This window comes from Falco peregrinus, chromosome W, assembly GCF_023634155.1.
Source record: "Falco peregrinus isolate bFalPer1 chromosome W, bFalPer1.pri, whole genome shotgun sequence".
Lineage (NCBI taxonomy): Eukaryota > Metazoa > Chordata > Aves > Falconiformes > Falconidae > Falco > Falco peregrinus.
This window is the reverse complement of record NC_073743.1, coordinates 23,214,224-23,228,310: the sequence shown is the minus strand read 5'-3', so window position 1 is coordinate 23,228,310 and position 14,087 is coordinate 23,214,224. Positions and strand designations below refer to the sequence as shown.

The 14,087-nt window shown below is 42.5% G+C and overlaps 1 protein-coding gene across 1 annotated transcript in view; it reads left to right on the top strand.

The window, feature by feature from the left end:
• Positions 1-14,087, top strand: part of LOC129783120 (BDNF/NT-3 growth factors receptor-like) — a 262,545-nt gene that overhangs the window by 113,418 nt on the left and 135,040 nt on the right. Inside the window, 1 exon segment of the mRNA XM_055792861.1 lies at positions 13,171-13,359. Within this exon segment, the coding sequence (XP_055648836.1) occupies positions 13,171-13,359 (189 nt within the window).

The window sequence follows — 14,087 nt, the reverse complement described above, 5'->3', positions numbered from 1 at the left end:
TGTAATTGCTTCCTTATCATAATTACATACTTCTGGCTCTCATAATTCTCTATCAAAGAATAGTCCAATGACATTCCTTGGGAATACGGCATCCCATATAACATCTCATATAGTGAGATGAGATACCTGTTTCACCGTGGGGCATAGTCCAAAAGTTCAATAATGCCAATGGCAAACATCTTATCCAAGACAGTTGGGTTTCAATCATTAATTTGGCCAATTGTTGTTTAATCGTTTGGTTCATTCTCTCAACTCGTCCTGAACTTTGTGGATGCCAGGGAGTATGATATTCCCATTTAATGCCCAGGGCTGTGGTTAAGTCCCATAACACTTTAGATGTGAAATGTGTCCTCTGGTCAGAGTCAATACTCCCTACCAACCCAAAACGCGGTATTATATTTTCTTGACACCTTCAGTCCCTTTTCTCCCCCAAAAATGAATAGTTTAACAGTGGTTTTCCACACATCATCCTCGGTTTTTCCTGCCACTAGTAGGTCATCCACATATTGTAGTAACATCACTTCCCCCTCTGTCTCATAAGATTGTAATATTTTTCCAAAGTTTGTCCAAACAGATTAGGAGACTCCTTTCCCAATTCCCCTTCCTTATACCATACCCGGGGATCTATATCTCCCTCATCTTCTTTTGTTAATGTATGTAACCAGACTTTTCTGTTTTCCCCTTTAAGCTTTAAGCCCATTTTGATAATCAAATCCCTCCCCAATAGGTTATATTCTGCTTCTGGAACAAGTAAAAGATCATTAAGACCCACATAGGTCTCAGATTCTACCTCAACATTTTCCAGTATTGACACAGGGAAGGATTCCCCTTTTGCCCCTACCATGGACATTTGCTTATTCCTCCTTTTGAGTCCATCTGGTATATTCTGGATAGTCGATCTTTCGGCCCCCGTATCTACCAGAAACAAAACTTCTTCCTTGTGGGGACCTATTAATAACTTTATCAAGGGCTCTGTCGATGTTTGGGTCCCCAGAAGGTATAGCCCCTGACACCCCTAATCTTCCTTAAACATTTTCTCATTTTTCTGTCGCTTCCAACAGTTTCTCTGCAAGTGTCCTCTCATCCCACAATAATAACAAGCTGGTAAGTTCCCGTCCTTCTTTTTCGGTCTGTTGTCTAAGCTACCTCCCTTATCTTTTCCTTTTCCCCCTCCTTTCTGGCTTTCTCTGATAGCAGCCACAAAAATTTTTGCTTTAGCTTTCTGTCTTCTTTTGAGCCTCTCGCAACAATTCCTCCAATCCCCTGTCTTGCCAGTCATCCAGTTTCTCTATCTTTTTCTGTATATCCTACCATGATTTTGCCACAAACTGAGTTTTCAATAGCGCCCCCCCCACCCCCCCGGGTGAATCTGGATCCAGGCCAGAATACATTTGGAGTCTTGTCCTTAACCTTTCCAGCCATTCCGTTGGGGACTCCTCTTTCTTTTGGTGTTCATTGAAGGCTTTAATATTCTGTCCCCTCGGTACCGCTTCCTTGACACCTTGAATTATTATAGTTCTAAGATCCCTCATGTTCTGTCGTCCTGCCACCGTTTGAAGGCCCCAGTTAGGGTCCACATTCGGCCATTTTGTATCTCCGGGCGGTCCGGCTTGATTTTGCCTCTCCCATATTCTCATTCCCGCTTGCCTAATCATTCCCCTTTCTTCCGTGGTGAAGAGGAACCCCAAAATCAACTGCATTTCCTCCCACGTACGTGTTGGGTCCCAGGAATTGGTCTAATCTCTCTGCGACCCCTAGAGGATCATTCAATAAATTACCCATTTTCCTTTTTTAAAAATTCCTCACATCTGACGTATTGAGGGGCACCATCACAAAGCCTGTTCCTCCCTGGTTACCTCCCAAGGGTACCTCCCGCAACGGGTATAAACCCCTCTGCTCCTCAGCTCCTTCCTGTTCCCTTTCCCTGTCCTTGTCCTTCGGGCAGGTGGGGATGGGCTAGGGCTTGGTGCAGTTGGGGAGGGTTGGTTATATGGAGGGGGTACATTATCAAGGGGCTCCCACTCCTCCTTATCTTCCTCACCCTCCCTTTTAGTAGTTAAATTAAATATCCGAGTGGCAGGTGCTTCCGTTAGTCCCAACCAGGTCGCAGCATACTTGCTCTCTTCCGGATCCACAGGTGTTCTGCTATTAACATAAATGTTCAAAGCCTGACAGACCCAGTCCTCCATGGACCCAAACATCGGCCAAAATACGTGGGGTCTTAAGGGTTCTTTTGGCCATTTAACCATACAAAACTGAATCATTTTCGCCTTGTCCTTATGTTTAGTGCTTCTGAAGCTATTCCAGTATCTTAAAATTAGCTGTAAGGGACTATCCAGTGGAATGTCTGGTAATTTTCCTCCCCTTTTAAACCAGAGGCCCCTCCTTGAACCTTCCAAGTCTAAGGATCTGCTTTGCCCCTGACCCATTACTGGAACCTTTTATACAAAAACCTCCAAACTCCTGGCTGTGCCTGTATCTAAAGGTGTCTTGCGAGTGTTATCCCACCCACGAACACTTAGAACGATCGCTTCGATCCTTCACCGGCCAAGCCCCTTGCGGGATATTGGAACCGCGGTTAAAAGACCTCCGCACTCGCTTCGGAACTGAGTTCCATCTCAGTCACACCCTTACACACAGTCACACAACCGTACCCACTCACAAAACAATAAGGGGCTCCCACTCCTCCTTATCTTCTGTAAACCAGAGGCCCAAGAAGCAATTAAGATAAGGAAATGAAACCCTGAAATTAATTGTATATGAAGAATGCAATTAAATAAGTTGTATTCTAATAGCAGTAATTCACTATAAACTGTGGATTCATGCGTTACTGATGTGCTTCTCTCCTGACTGAACCACTGCTAATGCAGTGAAATGTATGTAGTTTAATTATATCTATTATACTTTTGTTCAGGTACAAGCCTCATTCAATTCTGAATAGATAAATCAGCATTTGAGGAGACCAAAGTATCTGTTGTAAGAATTCTCAAGGTCTACCTTTTTGGCATCATGAAAGATTATGGCTGGAAGGGGACATGGGAGATTATTCCCTGTCCTAAGCCTGTATCAACTATGTATCTTTCCTGACAGATATTTACCTAACTTGGCTTCTCCAGAAGTGGAAATTTCTCTACAATTTATGAACAATTCCAATGCCTGAGGAAGTCTTCCTAACATTTAATTCCTGTCCAGTGTAGACATGAAATAAATATTGTTTCTTTCCTTATGCAACAGTCTTGAAGGCTGTTGTCGTGCACCTCCTCAGACATCTCATCTCTTCTTTAGGATAAATTAAATCTCATTTCTTCCAGTTTTTCCTCAGGTCTCTGAGCATTCTTATAGCTTTCCATGTCATGTTTTCAGTTGATTTTCTTGGATAGGACAGTCCTGTAGACAGTGCCTCTGAACTCTAAGAAATAAATCAGGGAGTGTTTAAAGGAAGGAAATAGTTTCATTACGGAAGGGAGGGGGTTGTTTTTTCTTGTTGTGTTCTTTTTTAAAAAATGTAAGTTAAATATCTATCACGTGAAAATGGGGGGGGGGGGGGGGCAGGGGGGAGAGAGATATATTTTCCCAACCCCGGGTTTTTGATCTGTCTATCAGTGCCCCAGGAAAGCCGAGAGCCTTGTGCCCAGCCAGTCTGTCAGCATCCCCTTACAGGGACCCTTCACTGAACACTCCCGCTGGATTGGAGGGCAATTTGACTGACTTGTTCAGGGAAACATGCCAACAGCATCAGGGGAACCCCTCAGCGGGTCTTCCCACTTTATTTGAATGTGTTACCCGCTGCCGGCAACTGCTAGCGCCCACAAAGGACTCACACTAACAGTTTACGGAATAACACTCTTTATTATAAAATTGTGACAAGTTAAGATTCATGATTGCCAGTGATAGGGACTGCCTGCAAAAACAAGCTTGAAACAATATACAACCAAATTATATACAATCAAAACATTAATCACTAATAACAGCTAGCATGAGTTAGCGTGCATAAGACAAAGTTCTTACCCAATAGGTGTCCCTATGGAGGAGAAGACAGGTTCAGCCCATTGACTGATGCCAGAAGTTACAATGGAGTCTTCCCTAACTTCCCCCCTCATTCATTTACTTTTTATACTTTTCTTTACTCTCAGGTGGAGCTTGAGTGACTCTAGTCACACATTCTTTCATTATTGATTGGTGTAAACTTCTCTCACTTTCATTTAAAGACATAGTTGATAAGAAATAGAAAGCGCATGCTTGGTGAGGGGTGGTCGTGCCTTGGAGGCGGGTAACTTTGGGATGGAGGTGTGTGTTAGTATTATAACGAGATTATAATGAGCAAGGTTCATTTAAGGAGAATAATTTCACCACAGTTGTTAGCCCAGCAATGGACATCTCATATATTTTCCATTTGACAGCCACTATGCAGCTTATTGGCTGTATGGTACCATCAAGTTCCCAATCCTGCAGGGAGTACAGCAGAGCCTGGCCGTAGTGTCTCCACTCCACTCCACCCTCCACTGCTCCTCTAGGGTAGCATGTTGTGTTGCCTAGGGAACCATGGTGGAGTAGATTCCATACATGCCAACCATCCTGAAAGTGGCAACTGTATTTTTCCCTGAAAAGGTTGCTATAATACTAAAACTTCTATTAGGTTCCAATTTTCTGTAATTTCCCCACTCCAAGCGATTTTCCCACAATATCAGGGAGAATTTCTCCATGGTATGTCATAGCTACATATCTTCTAACTATGTCTAACCATATCAATCTAAACAGAATTTGCAAAATTGTTCCAGTTGTCTACTCCAAGTAGCTTTGCTATTCTCTCAGATAAAGACTGTCTAAGAAGCATAGGGAAACTTGTGCTTCTTCTGTACATGTTGTATTTATCTTCCAGACAACAGAGCAACTCATTCCCAACCTTAGAAATGGGACTGTTAACTTGGAATATTAAAGAAAAGTGAAGAGATTGTTGAATTAATTAGCTTTAAAAGGAAATGAAAGGCGACAAGGATTTAAAATTGGCTGAATTATTCTTTTTTGCTTGAAGCCAACAAATGCATTCCAGCTGATCTTTATTATTATGGCTGTGATTTTTTTACTGTAATGTTTTTGAAGGATTATCATTTTACCCATGTTTCCTATATATCCAAATGTGCAGGTGGCTATAATGAATGGTCTTAGTGATCATAGAATCATATAATCATTTAGGTTGGAAAAGACCTTTAAGATCATCTAGGCCAACCATTAACCTAACACTGCCAATTCCACCACTAAACCATGTCCCTAAGTGCCACATTTACACGTCTTTTAAATACCTTCAGGGATGGTGACTCCACCAACTCCCTGGGCAGCCTGTTCCAATGGTTGACCACTCTTTCAGTGAAGAAATTTTTTCCTAATATCCAATCTAAACCTCCCCTGGCACAACTTGAAGCTGTTTCCTCTTGTCCTATCGCTTGGGAGAAGAGACCGACACCCACCTTGCTACAACCTCCTTTCAGGTAGTGGGAGAGAGCAATAAGGTATCTTCTGAGCTTCCTCTTCTCCAGGCTAAACAACCCCAGTTCTCTGAGCCACTCCTCATAAGACTTGTGCTCTAGACCCTTCACCAGCTTCATTGCTCTTCTTTGGACACACTCCAGCACCTCAATGTCTTTCTTGTAGTGAGAGGCCCAAAAGTGAACACAGTATTCAAGGTGCGGCCTCACCAGTGCTGAGTACAAAGGGACTATGACTTCCCTAGTCCTGTGCGCCACACTATTTTGGATACAAGCCAGGATGCTACTGGCCTTGTTGGCCACCTTGGGCGCACTGCCAGCTCATATTCAGCTGACTGTCAACCAACACTCCCAGGTCCTTTTCCAGCAGGCAGCTTTCCAGCCACTCTTGCCCAAGCTTGTAGTGTTATATGGGGATATAATGTAAATTAGAAACTATAAATCCTTATTTCTTTCATTCTTTCTTCAAAATTTTCTGCTTTCCTGTATCCTTACTTCTCTGGCTTACATATTTTTATTGATTAATATACCACATCCCTGCTAGATTTTTGTCTCAGATATGTTTCTTTTGATTAGCAATACTGAGAGGCCATAAATTCATCATTCTTTATGACAGGACACATAATCTGAGCAGCAGACAGTGCAAATGTGTCCATGACACAGTGGTCTGCTTTATAGCCACCATTTATCCTGTAGCTAGAAGAGAGATATAAGTCAAGAGGCTCTATTGTTTGGTGGCAAGGGCTAGCAGTCCCTCCCAACTCCTAGTTGTGACTTTGACAAAGATCCTGCCTGCATTGCTGGGCAAATCAGCAAGCCATGCAGAACTCTTTTTGCTGCCCCCAAAACAGGAATAATAGAAATATGTATCTCATGGAGGACAAACTGTGAGGATTTATTGGTTACAGTGCTTACCACTTTGAAGATATGTACCAGATAGTGGTTGTGATATCTGTTATACAAATGTTTTCTGTTCTGCCTGAAAGTAGAAGGAAATCAGTAACATTTGTAAGACAAGCTAAGGCTTCCCTGATGACATCCCTGGAGAGTATCTCGTAGAGCAGAGCCATAGGAAAAGGGGATGCTCATCTTCGGTCCTGCACAATCAATAGTAAAAAAAAAGCAACATGCATAAGACACTCCAATTTTCCTAGAGGGCTTTTCTGTCTGGTGAAGTAGGTTTCTTGGGTGATCTGATGTGCCAGTCTGTCCAGACCTACTGACCTGCACATCTGTCCTCGTGCCCTGTAGATCTCATGACTTTCAGTGAGAAACTTAGAATCATAGAATAGTTTGGGTTGGAAAGAACCTTTAAAGATCATCTAGTCCAACACCCCTGCCATGGGCAGGGACATCTTTCACTAGACCAGGTTACTCAAAGCCCCATCCAGCCTAGCGTTGAACACTTCCAGGGATGGGGCAGCCCTGTCCAACCTGACCTTAAACACTTCCAGGGATGGGGCATCCACAGCTTCTCTGGGCAACCTATTCCAGTGTCTCACCACCCTCATCATAAAAAATGTCTTCCTTATGTCCAATCTAAATCTACCCTCTTTCAGTTTAAAACCATCGCCCCTTGTCCTGTCACTACAGGCCTTGGTAAAAAGTCTTTCTCTGTCTTTCTTATAAGACCCCTTTAAGTAGTGAAAGGCTGCAATAAGATGACTCTGGAGTCTTCTCCAGGCTGAACCACCCCAACTCTCTCAGCCTTTCTTCATGGGAGAGGTGTTCCAGCCCTCTGACCATTTTTTTGGCACCTTCTCTGGACTCACTTTAGCAGGTCCATGTCTTTCCTGTACTGGGGACTCCAGAACTGGAAGCTGTACTCCAGATGGGGTCTCACGAGAGCAGAGTAGAGGGGGAGAGTCACATCCATCAGCCTGCTGGCTATGTTTCTTTTTATGCAGCCCAGGATACAATTGGCATTCTGGACTGCAAGTGCACATTGCTGGCCCATGTGCAGTTTTTCATCCACCAGTATCTCCAAGTCCTTCTCCACAGGGCTATTCTTAATCAGTTCATCCCCTAGTCTATACTGATATTGAGGATTGCCCTGACCCAGGTTCAGGACCTTGCACTTGGCTTTGTTGAACGTCACGAGGTTCATATGTGGCCAACCTCTACCGCCTGACAAGGTCCCTCTAGATGGCATCCCTTCTCTCTAGGGCATCAACTGCACCACTCAGGTTGGTGTCGTTTACAAATTTGCTGAGGGTGAACTCAATCCACTATCTATGTCATTGATATAACTCCATCATAGAAGGCCACTGGATTATTCAGGCACAACTTGCCCTTGGTGAAGCCTTGTTAGCTGTTTCTGATCACTTCCCTACGTTCCATATGTTTTGAGATATATTCCAGGAGTATATATTCCATGATTTTAGCAGGAACAGAGGTGAGACTGACTGGTTGGTAGTTCCCAGGGTCTTCTTTTTTACCCTTTTTAAAAATGAGTGGGATATTTCCCTTTTCTCCAGTCATTGGGGACTTCACCTGACTGCTATGACTTTTCAAATATAACTGAGAGTGGCTTAGTGAGTGGCATCAGCCAATTCCCTCAGGACCCTGGGATGGATATCATTCAGTCCCATGGACTTGTGTATGTTCAGGTTCCTCAGGTAGTCTTGAACCTGATCTATTCTTACGATGGGAGGGAGCTCATTCTCCCAGTATCTGCCTTGAGATTCAGGGACTCAAGAAATGTGGGAAGAGCAATTGCCATTGAAAAATGAGGCAAAAAAAATGCTGACTACCTCAGTTTTCTCCATGTCGGTTTTTACTCGTTCTCCTGTCTTTTTTATCAGGGGATAGTACATTTTCTTTAATCTTGCTTTTTTTTTTTTTTTTTTCCAACATACCTCTAGAAGCTCTTATTATTATTATTCTCATCCCTTGCCATATTCAGCTCCAACTGTGCCTTAGCTTTTCTGATCACATCCCTACACATCTGGGCAGCGCCCCTATATATTTCCCAGGATACACATCCCTGGTTCCACTTCTTATGCGTTTCCTTCTTGCACCGTACTTTGAGCAGGAGGTCCTTACTGAGCCATGCTGGTCTCCTGCCTTCCTTGCTCCAATTCTTACACATGAGAATCGAGAGCTCTTGTGCTCTAAGAAAAATGTCCTGAAAGAGCTGCCAGCTCTGTTCAGCTCCTTTTATCCCCAAGGGCAGTTTCCCAGGGGGTTCCCCGCACTAATTCCTTAAACAGCTGAAAGCTTACCCTCCTAAAATCCAGGGTCTTGACTTTACTCTTCACTTGGCCCATATCCCTCAAGACTGTAAATTCCACCAGGGTATTATTACTACAGCCCAGGCTGCCACCAGTCTTGACCCCTCTAATTAGTTAATCTAGCAACAGGTCTGGCAATGGTTCTCCTCTGGCTGGGCTGTCTATCACCTGGATTAAGAAATTATCCTCGATGCACTCCAAGAGTCTCTTGGACTGCTTACAGCTCGCTGTGCTGCTTTTCCAGCAGATGTCAGGGTGATTGAGGTCCCCTGGCAGATCAGGGCCTTCGAGCACGATGCTTCCTGTAGTTGACGTAAGAATGCTTTGTCAACAGGCTCCCCTTGATTGGGGGTCCTGTAGTAAACACCAACCACGAGGTTCCTTTGTTGGCATGACCCCTAATTTTTTACCCATAAGATCTTGACCTTTTCATCACTGTTTTTCAAAAACAGCTTTGTGTGGTCAATCCATTTTTTTTATTATTTTTTTTTTTACATAGAGGGAAACCCTTGCCCCTCCAGCTTCTTTTGTTTGTTACCTATGCCGCATGCATTGGTATAGAGGCACTTCAGCAGGGCTATCAACCATGTCACCTATTTAGAGGAACACACTCTAATTCCTTTGAGGCATTTCACATGTGTTTCCCTGTTGGTTCCTAATAAATTGGCATCCCCTGGCTCTTCTGAGTTGCTCAAAATTCTGTCCCCTTCCCCTGCTAAATCTGTTCATTAATGAGCTGATTAAAGGCCAGTTACAATTTAGATGCCATCAACTTTGTGATTTCTGTTGTTGACAATTATAATTAGGTGTGTTCTATAACTAGAAGATCCTTTCCAAGAACAATATTAAAAGTGTCAATCAATTAGTTTGATGTTTGCAGCACTATTTTTTCCAACTGTGTTTGGAATGTATTTATGTGTGATGAAAATTGCTGGATTCTTTTAAATTTTAAAGTCACACTTAATTACTATGTCAAAGGTTTTTAAGTTGCATCTACCACAGTTGTATTAGTAGAGCCTTTTGTGTAGAGAAATGATGTGCTTTACTTTTGCCGTTTTCACAGCTGGTGGTCATCCATACAGTGTGGCCACCTACACCTTCCTCTGTCTTGTTTCCAGCTGGTAAATAGCATTAGAAAATCTAGAAAGAGAAGTAAATACTTTGTTCTCATTACTGTTTCTGTAAGTGATGGCTGCGATTGCCACTGGTGCGTTAAATTCCTGGAAGCAAGGCATGTCCTATGTGTGGGGTAAGATCACTTGTAAGTCCATTAGTCTTCTGGAGATCACCTGGAGCTCACTTAATCACAGGGATGCAGGATCAGATTCTTTGGGATGTTATATCAAGTTATTAGTTGCTGCCTCTGGTAAGCATTTGATCACTGAACTCACTGAAACTGAAGAGGTCTTTTTCTTGATAGGGAGGCCTGTAGTAAACACCAACCACGAGGTTCCTTTGTTGGCATGACCCCTAAGTTTTACCCATAAGATCTTGCTGTTTTTCAAAGACAGCTCTGTTCAGTCAATCCATTCCTTTACATAGAGAGCAACCCCCTCCCCCACGACCCTCCTTCCTTGCTTGTCCCTGCTGAACAAATATATAGCCGTTGACTGCAATGCTCCAGTACTGTGATTTGTCCCCCCACATTTCAGTGATAGCAATTTGGTCATAGCTTTCTAGCTGCACCATGGCTTCTAGCTCCTCCTGTTTGTTACCCATGCTGTGTGTATTGGTATAGAAGCACTTCAGCAGGGCTATTGACCATGTCACCTTTTTAGAGGAACAAGCCCCAATTTCTTTGAGGTATCTCACATGTGATTCCCTGACAGTTCCTAATGCATCAGCAGACCCCAGCTCTTCTCTGTTGCTCAAAACTCCATCTCCTTCCCCCCTAAATCTAGTTTAAAACTCTCCTTATCATTCTGGCCAGCTTGTTGGCAAAGACCCTCTTGCCCCACTTGGTCAGGTGAATCCCATCAGCTCCCAACAGATGTCTTTATGAAGAGGATCCTTGGGAGTTTTACATAGTTAGAAACCTCCCTTGCAGATATTATGTCTTCTGGAATGTTCTAGTCTTGCGCATAATGGGACATGTGAATGTGTGTATACATAAAAAATATAGATAATTTTGTGAGAAAAAATAGCTACTGCTTCAGAATAATACTAACACAAACAAATATGTAACTTTTGACTCTTAGGATTGAAAGCAACAACAAAGATGCCTGATTAAATATTTGACTAGATAAAATCTGCATGCAGACATTTCAGTTGAAATTACCCATCTTACATGTTCCTTGCTCTGTCGAAGAGTTAAAGATATTAAATAAAGTTTGCTAGCAAGAAGAACCTGCATTTTAGGTGAAAGGCATTTATGTCAGTGTGACCGGCCTTTTGACACCTAGCAACCCTGAAAATTTAGTGCTGTAAAGCTGACTAACGTATCTATTATTTAATTGCCCTCGAGGTTATATATTACTTAAATCATTCTTTTTAGGAAAGAAAATAATCTGTCACTGTAGCATATTTTTTTTGCATCAAAGCAATACAATGAGAACATAATTTGGTCTTCTCATGAAGCTACAAGAAATATGGAAAGACCAAACATTGATTTTCACGTGAAAAGGAAAACACATTGGAGCCTTGATCACCCAAGAGAAAGGTCAGAGTGGTGTGGCTCCATCAGAATTTTCAAACAAAATCTCTCTACCTTGCTTTGTAATGTTTGCAGGTGAACATAGTCTCATAGGGTGCTTATTGAGTTTAAACCTCTATTCTGAGCCTCCTCCCTTCTTTAATTCAGAAATTGTTGAAAGGGGAGTAGAGGCATTTGGCTGCTGGGTGTAGGGGAGTTCTCTAGCTCTCTGGAACAACTGCCATTCCAGTTCATTTGACTTCCTGGGGACATGCTTGTTGGATGGGAACTGAACTTGTTGGACAGTTTCAGAATGTTTTTCTAACCTCATGTATCAAGGAATGACATAATACAAGCTTAAATAAGCACTGGTGGGTGCAAATCAGTTAAATACATTAATGATACCCGTCAGAAGACATGAAATTATTTACCCTATAAACACTCAAGCCTGGAAAATCTCAGTTTTCTGAGTCACAAACTTAACATCTGCAACGTAGTTTTTAGTTCAGTGTGTTGCACATTAGGCACTGGGATAGAAGGACATGCATTGTTTCAGCTGTGAAGAGCACTGTGTTTCAGCAGGATAGATGGGTATAATGTTGCTTGGGGTGACCTTATTTTGGGGCTTTTTCACCAACAACGATGGAATAATAAATCCATAATACTTGTTTGGGAACTGAATGTGGCAGTGAATATTGAGAACATGGCACTGAGGCTAACCCCAGTGGCTGTGTTCTCAGGAGCTGACAGGGATGGGGATATGAGATGAGAGGTCAGTTGGAAAGCAGAGAGAAGCAAGAAATGCTATTGCTCCACACAGCCAAACTGCTGGGGAAGCATAGTAGCACTATGCCTTGGGCTTTCCCACGTTAAAAGCATCAACATCTACAAAGCAAAGATCATCACTTTAACAAGCTCACTGAATGAATTTGCAGAAGAAATTCAGTTCAAATGTTATCTATTCTGATCTCAGTGTTAGATCAAAGGCCCCTGCAGCTCATATAAGTGGAACTCTGCTAAGCATATTGGTTATTTTTACCCATTTATAAGGTTTTATCTCTGTGGTGGTTTCATTGAAGATACAAAGCAAAAACTGAGAAAACCCCAAAAATTGTCACTAAATTACTGATCAAAATAAACCCCTCCTTCTGGAAGGTCACTAGATTCGGGTGTTGATATTACCTCATAAGGCAGAGAAATGTTCCCCTGTGCTGGACAAGCCCCTGTGAAATGACCCCAGATCTTATGGTGGAGTGGGAAGAGTGTTTTCCACTGCTCTTCTGAATGTCTGCCTTGCACCTACTGTGACTGTGCAAATTGTCTTCTGTATTTTGGCTCTCAGCCATTTTGTCCTTCAGGAATCATATCGCTTCCCACATTAGGATGAGCCCATCTCCTTCATGTCTGTTGTCATTTTATAATGCCACCTCAAATGGAAGGCGAATGTTTGCCAGCTTTGTGGGAAAAGGAATTATTGCAGTGTGATCAGAGTAGGGCATAAGGTAAAATAATTAATGTGTGTATTTCATAGCTTATTTCTGAGAATGATAGGAGTTCATCAAATTTGGAGATCTTTCCCAGTGACACAGTATGCTAGACTGATGTATTTAGTGTAGGTGTTCTCTAGTACAAAATTTCAGATCACATTCCTATTTTTAATGGCCAGATGTATAAAATTCCTGAGGTAAGATCAGCAAGGGACATAAAGAGAGCTCTTGACTAGTGGGATGGAGGACAAACTGGTCAAAAAAAGAAAAAAAATAATTGTCTGAGGGGGGGGAAATGTTCTGAATTACAGGAGAATCTTTGTTTCTAAGTCTAGGTCCTTCTTCAGTTATCAGCAATGACGATGATTCGGCAAGTCCCCTCCATCACATCTCAAATGGCAGTAATACTCCATCTTCTTCTGAGGGAGGTCCTGATGCAATCATCATTGGAATGACAAAGATTCCCATAATTGAAAATCCCCAATACTTTGGAATTGCTAAAAGTCAGCTCAAGCCAGACAACTGTAAGTACAAATGCCTATATGTAGTTCATCCTTTTTTTTTTTTTTTTTTTTTGGTGCAAGTGCTGGGGCTCCTTAACAGTGCTAATAGAAAAATGGTGTAAGTTCCTGGGAGTAGTAGGGTGAAGTTAAAATGTATGCAATTCATTAAGGAGTACTTTGGTACATGGGATGAACTGCTTTACATCTGTCAAAGCAAAATTCAGCCCTTGTGATGAATCAATGGACTCAGCAGTGGGCTCAAAGCCCAATCTGTATTCCATCAAAGTCACTGGTAGTCTTTCCACTAATTTCAGTGGTCTTTGGCCAGTCCTCTGCACCTAATGTATTCTTGGGATAAAACACATCCTGGGTCAGAACCAGAAGTCAATATTCGCATTTGCAGCTAAAACATACCAGTGTTTTGGCTATTGCTGAACAGTGCTTGCACAGCATCAAGGTTTTCTCTTCCTTTCCCCCCTCCCCCAACAAGTAGGCTGGAGATGGACAAGAGGTTGCAAGGGGATATAGCCAGGACTGCTGACCTGAATTGACCAAAGGGAAATTTCATACCATATGACATTAAGCTCAGCAGTAAAAGCTCAGTGAAAGGAGGAAGAAGGGAGGACGTTTGTAGTTATAGTGTTTGTCTTCTCAAGCAACTTCTATATGTGCTGAGGCTCTGTTTTCCAGGAAGTGGCTAAATATCTGCCTGCTGATGGGAAGCAGTGAATTAATTCCTCTTTTTGCTT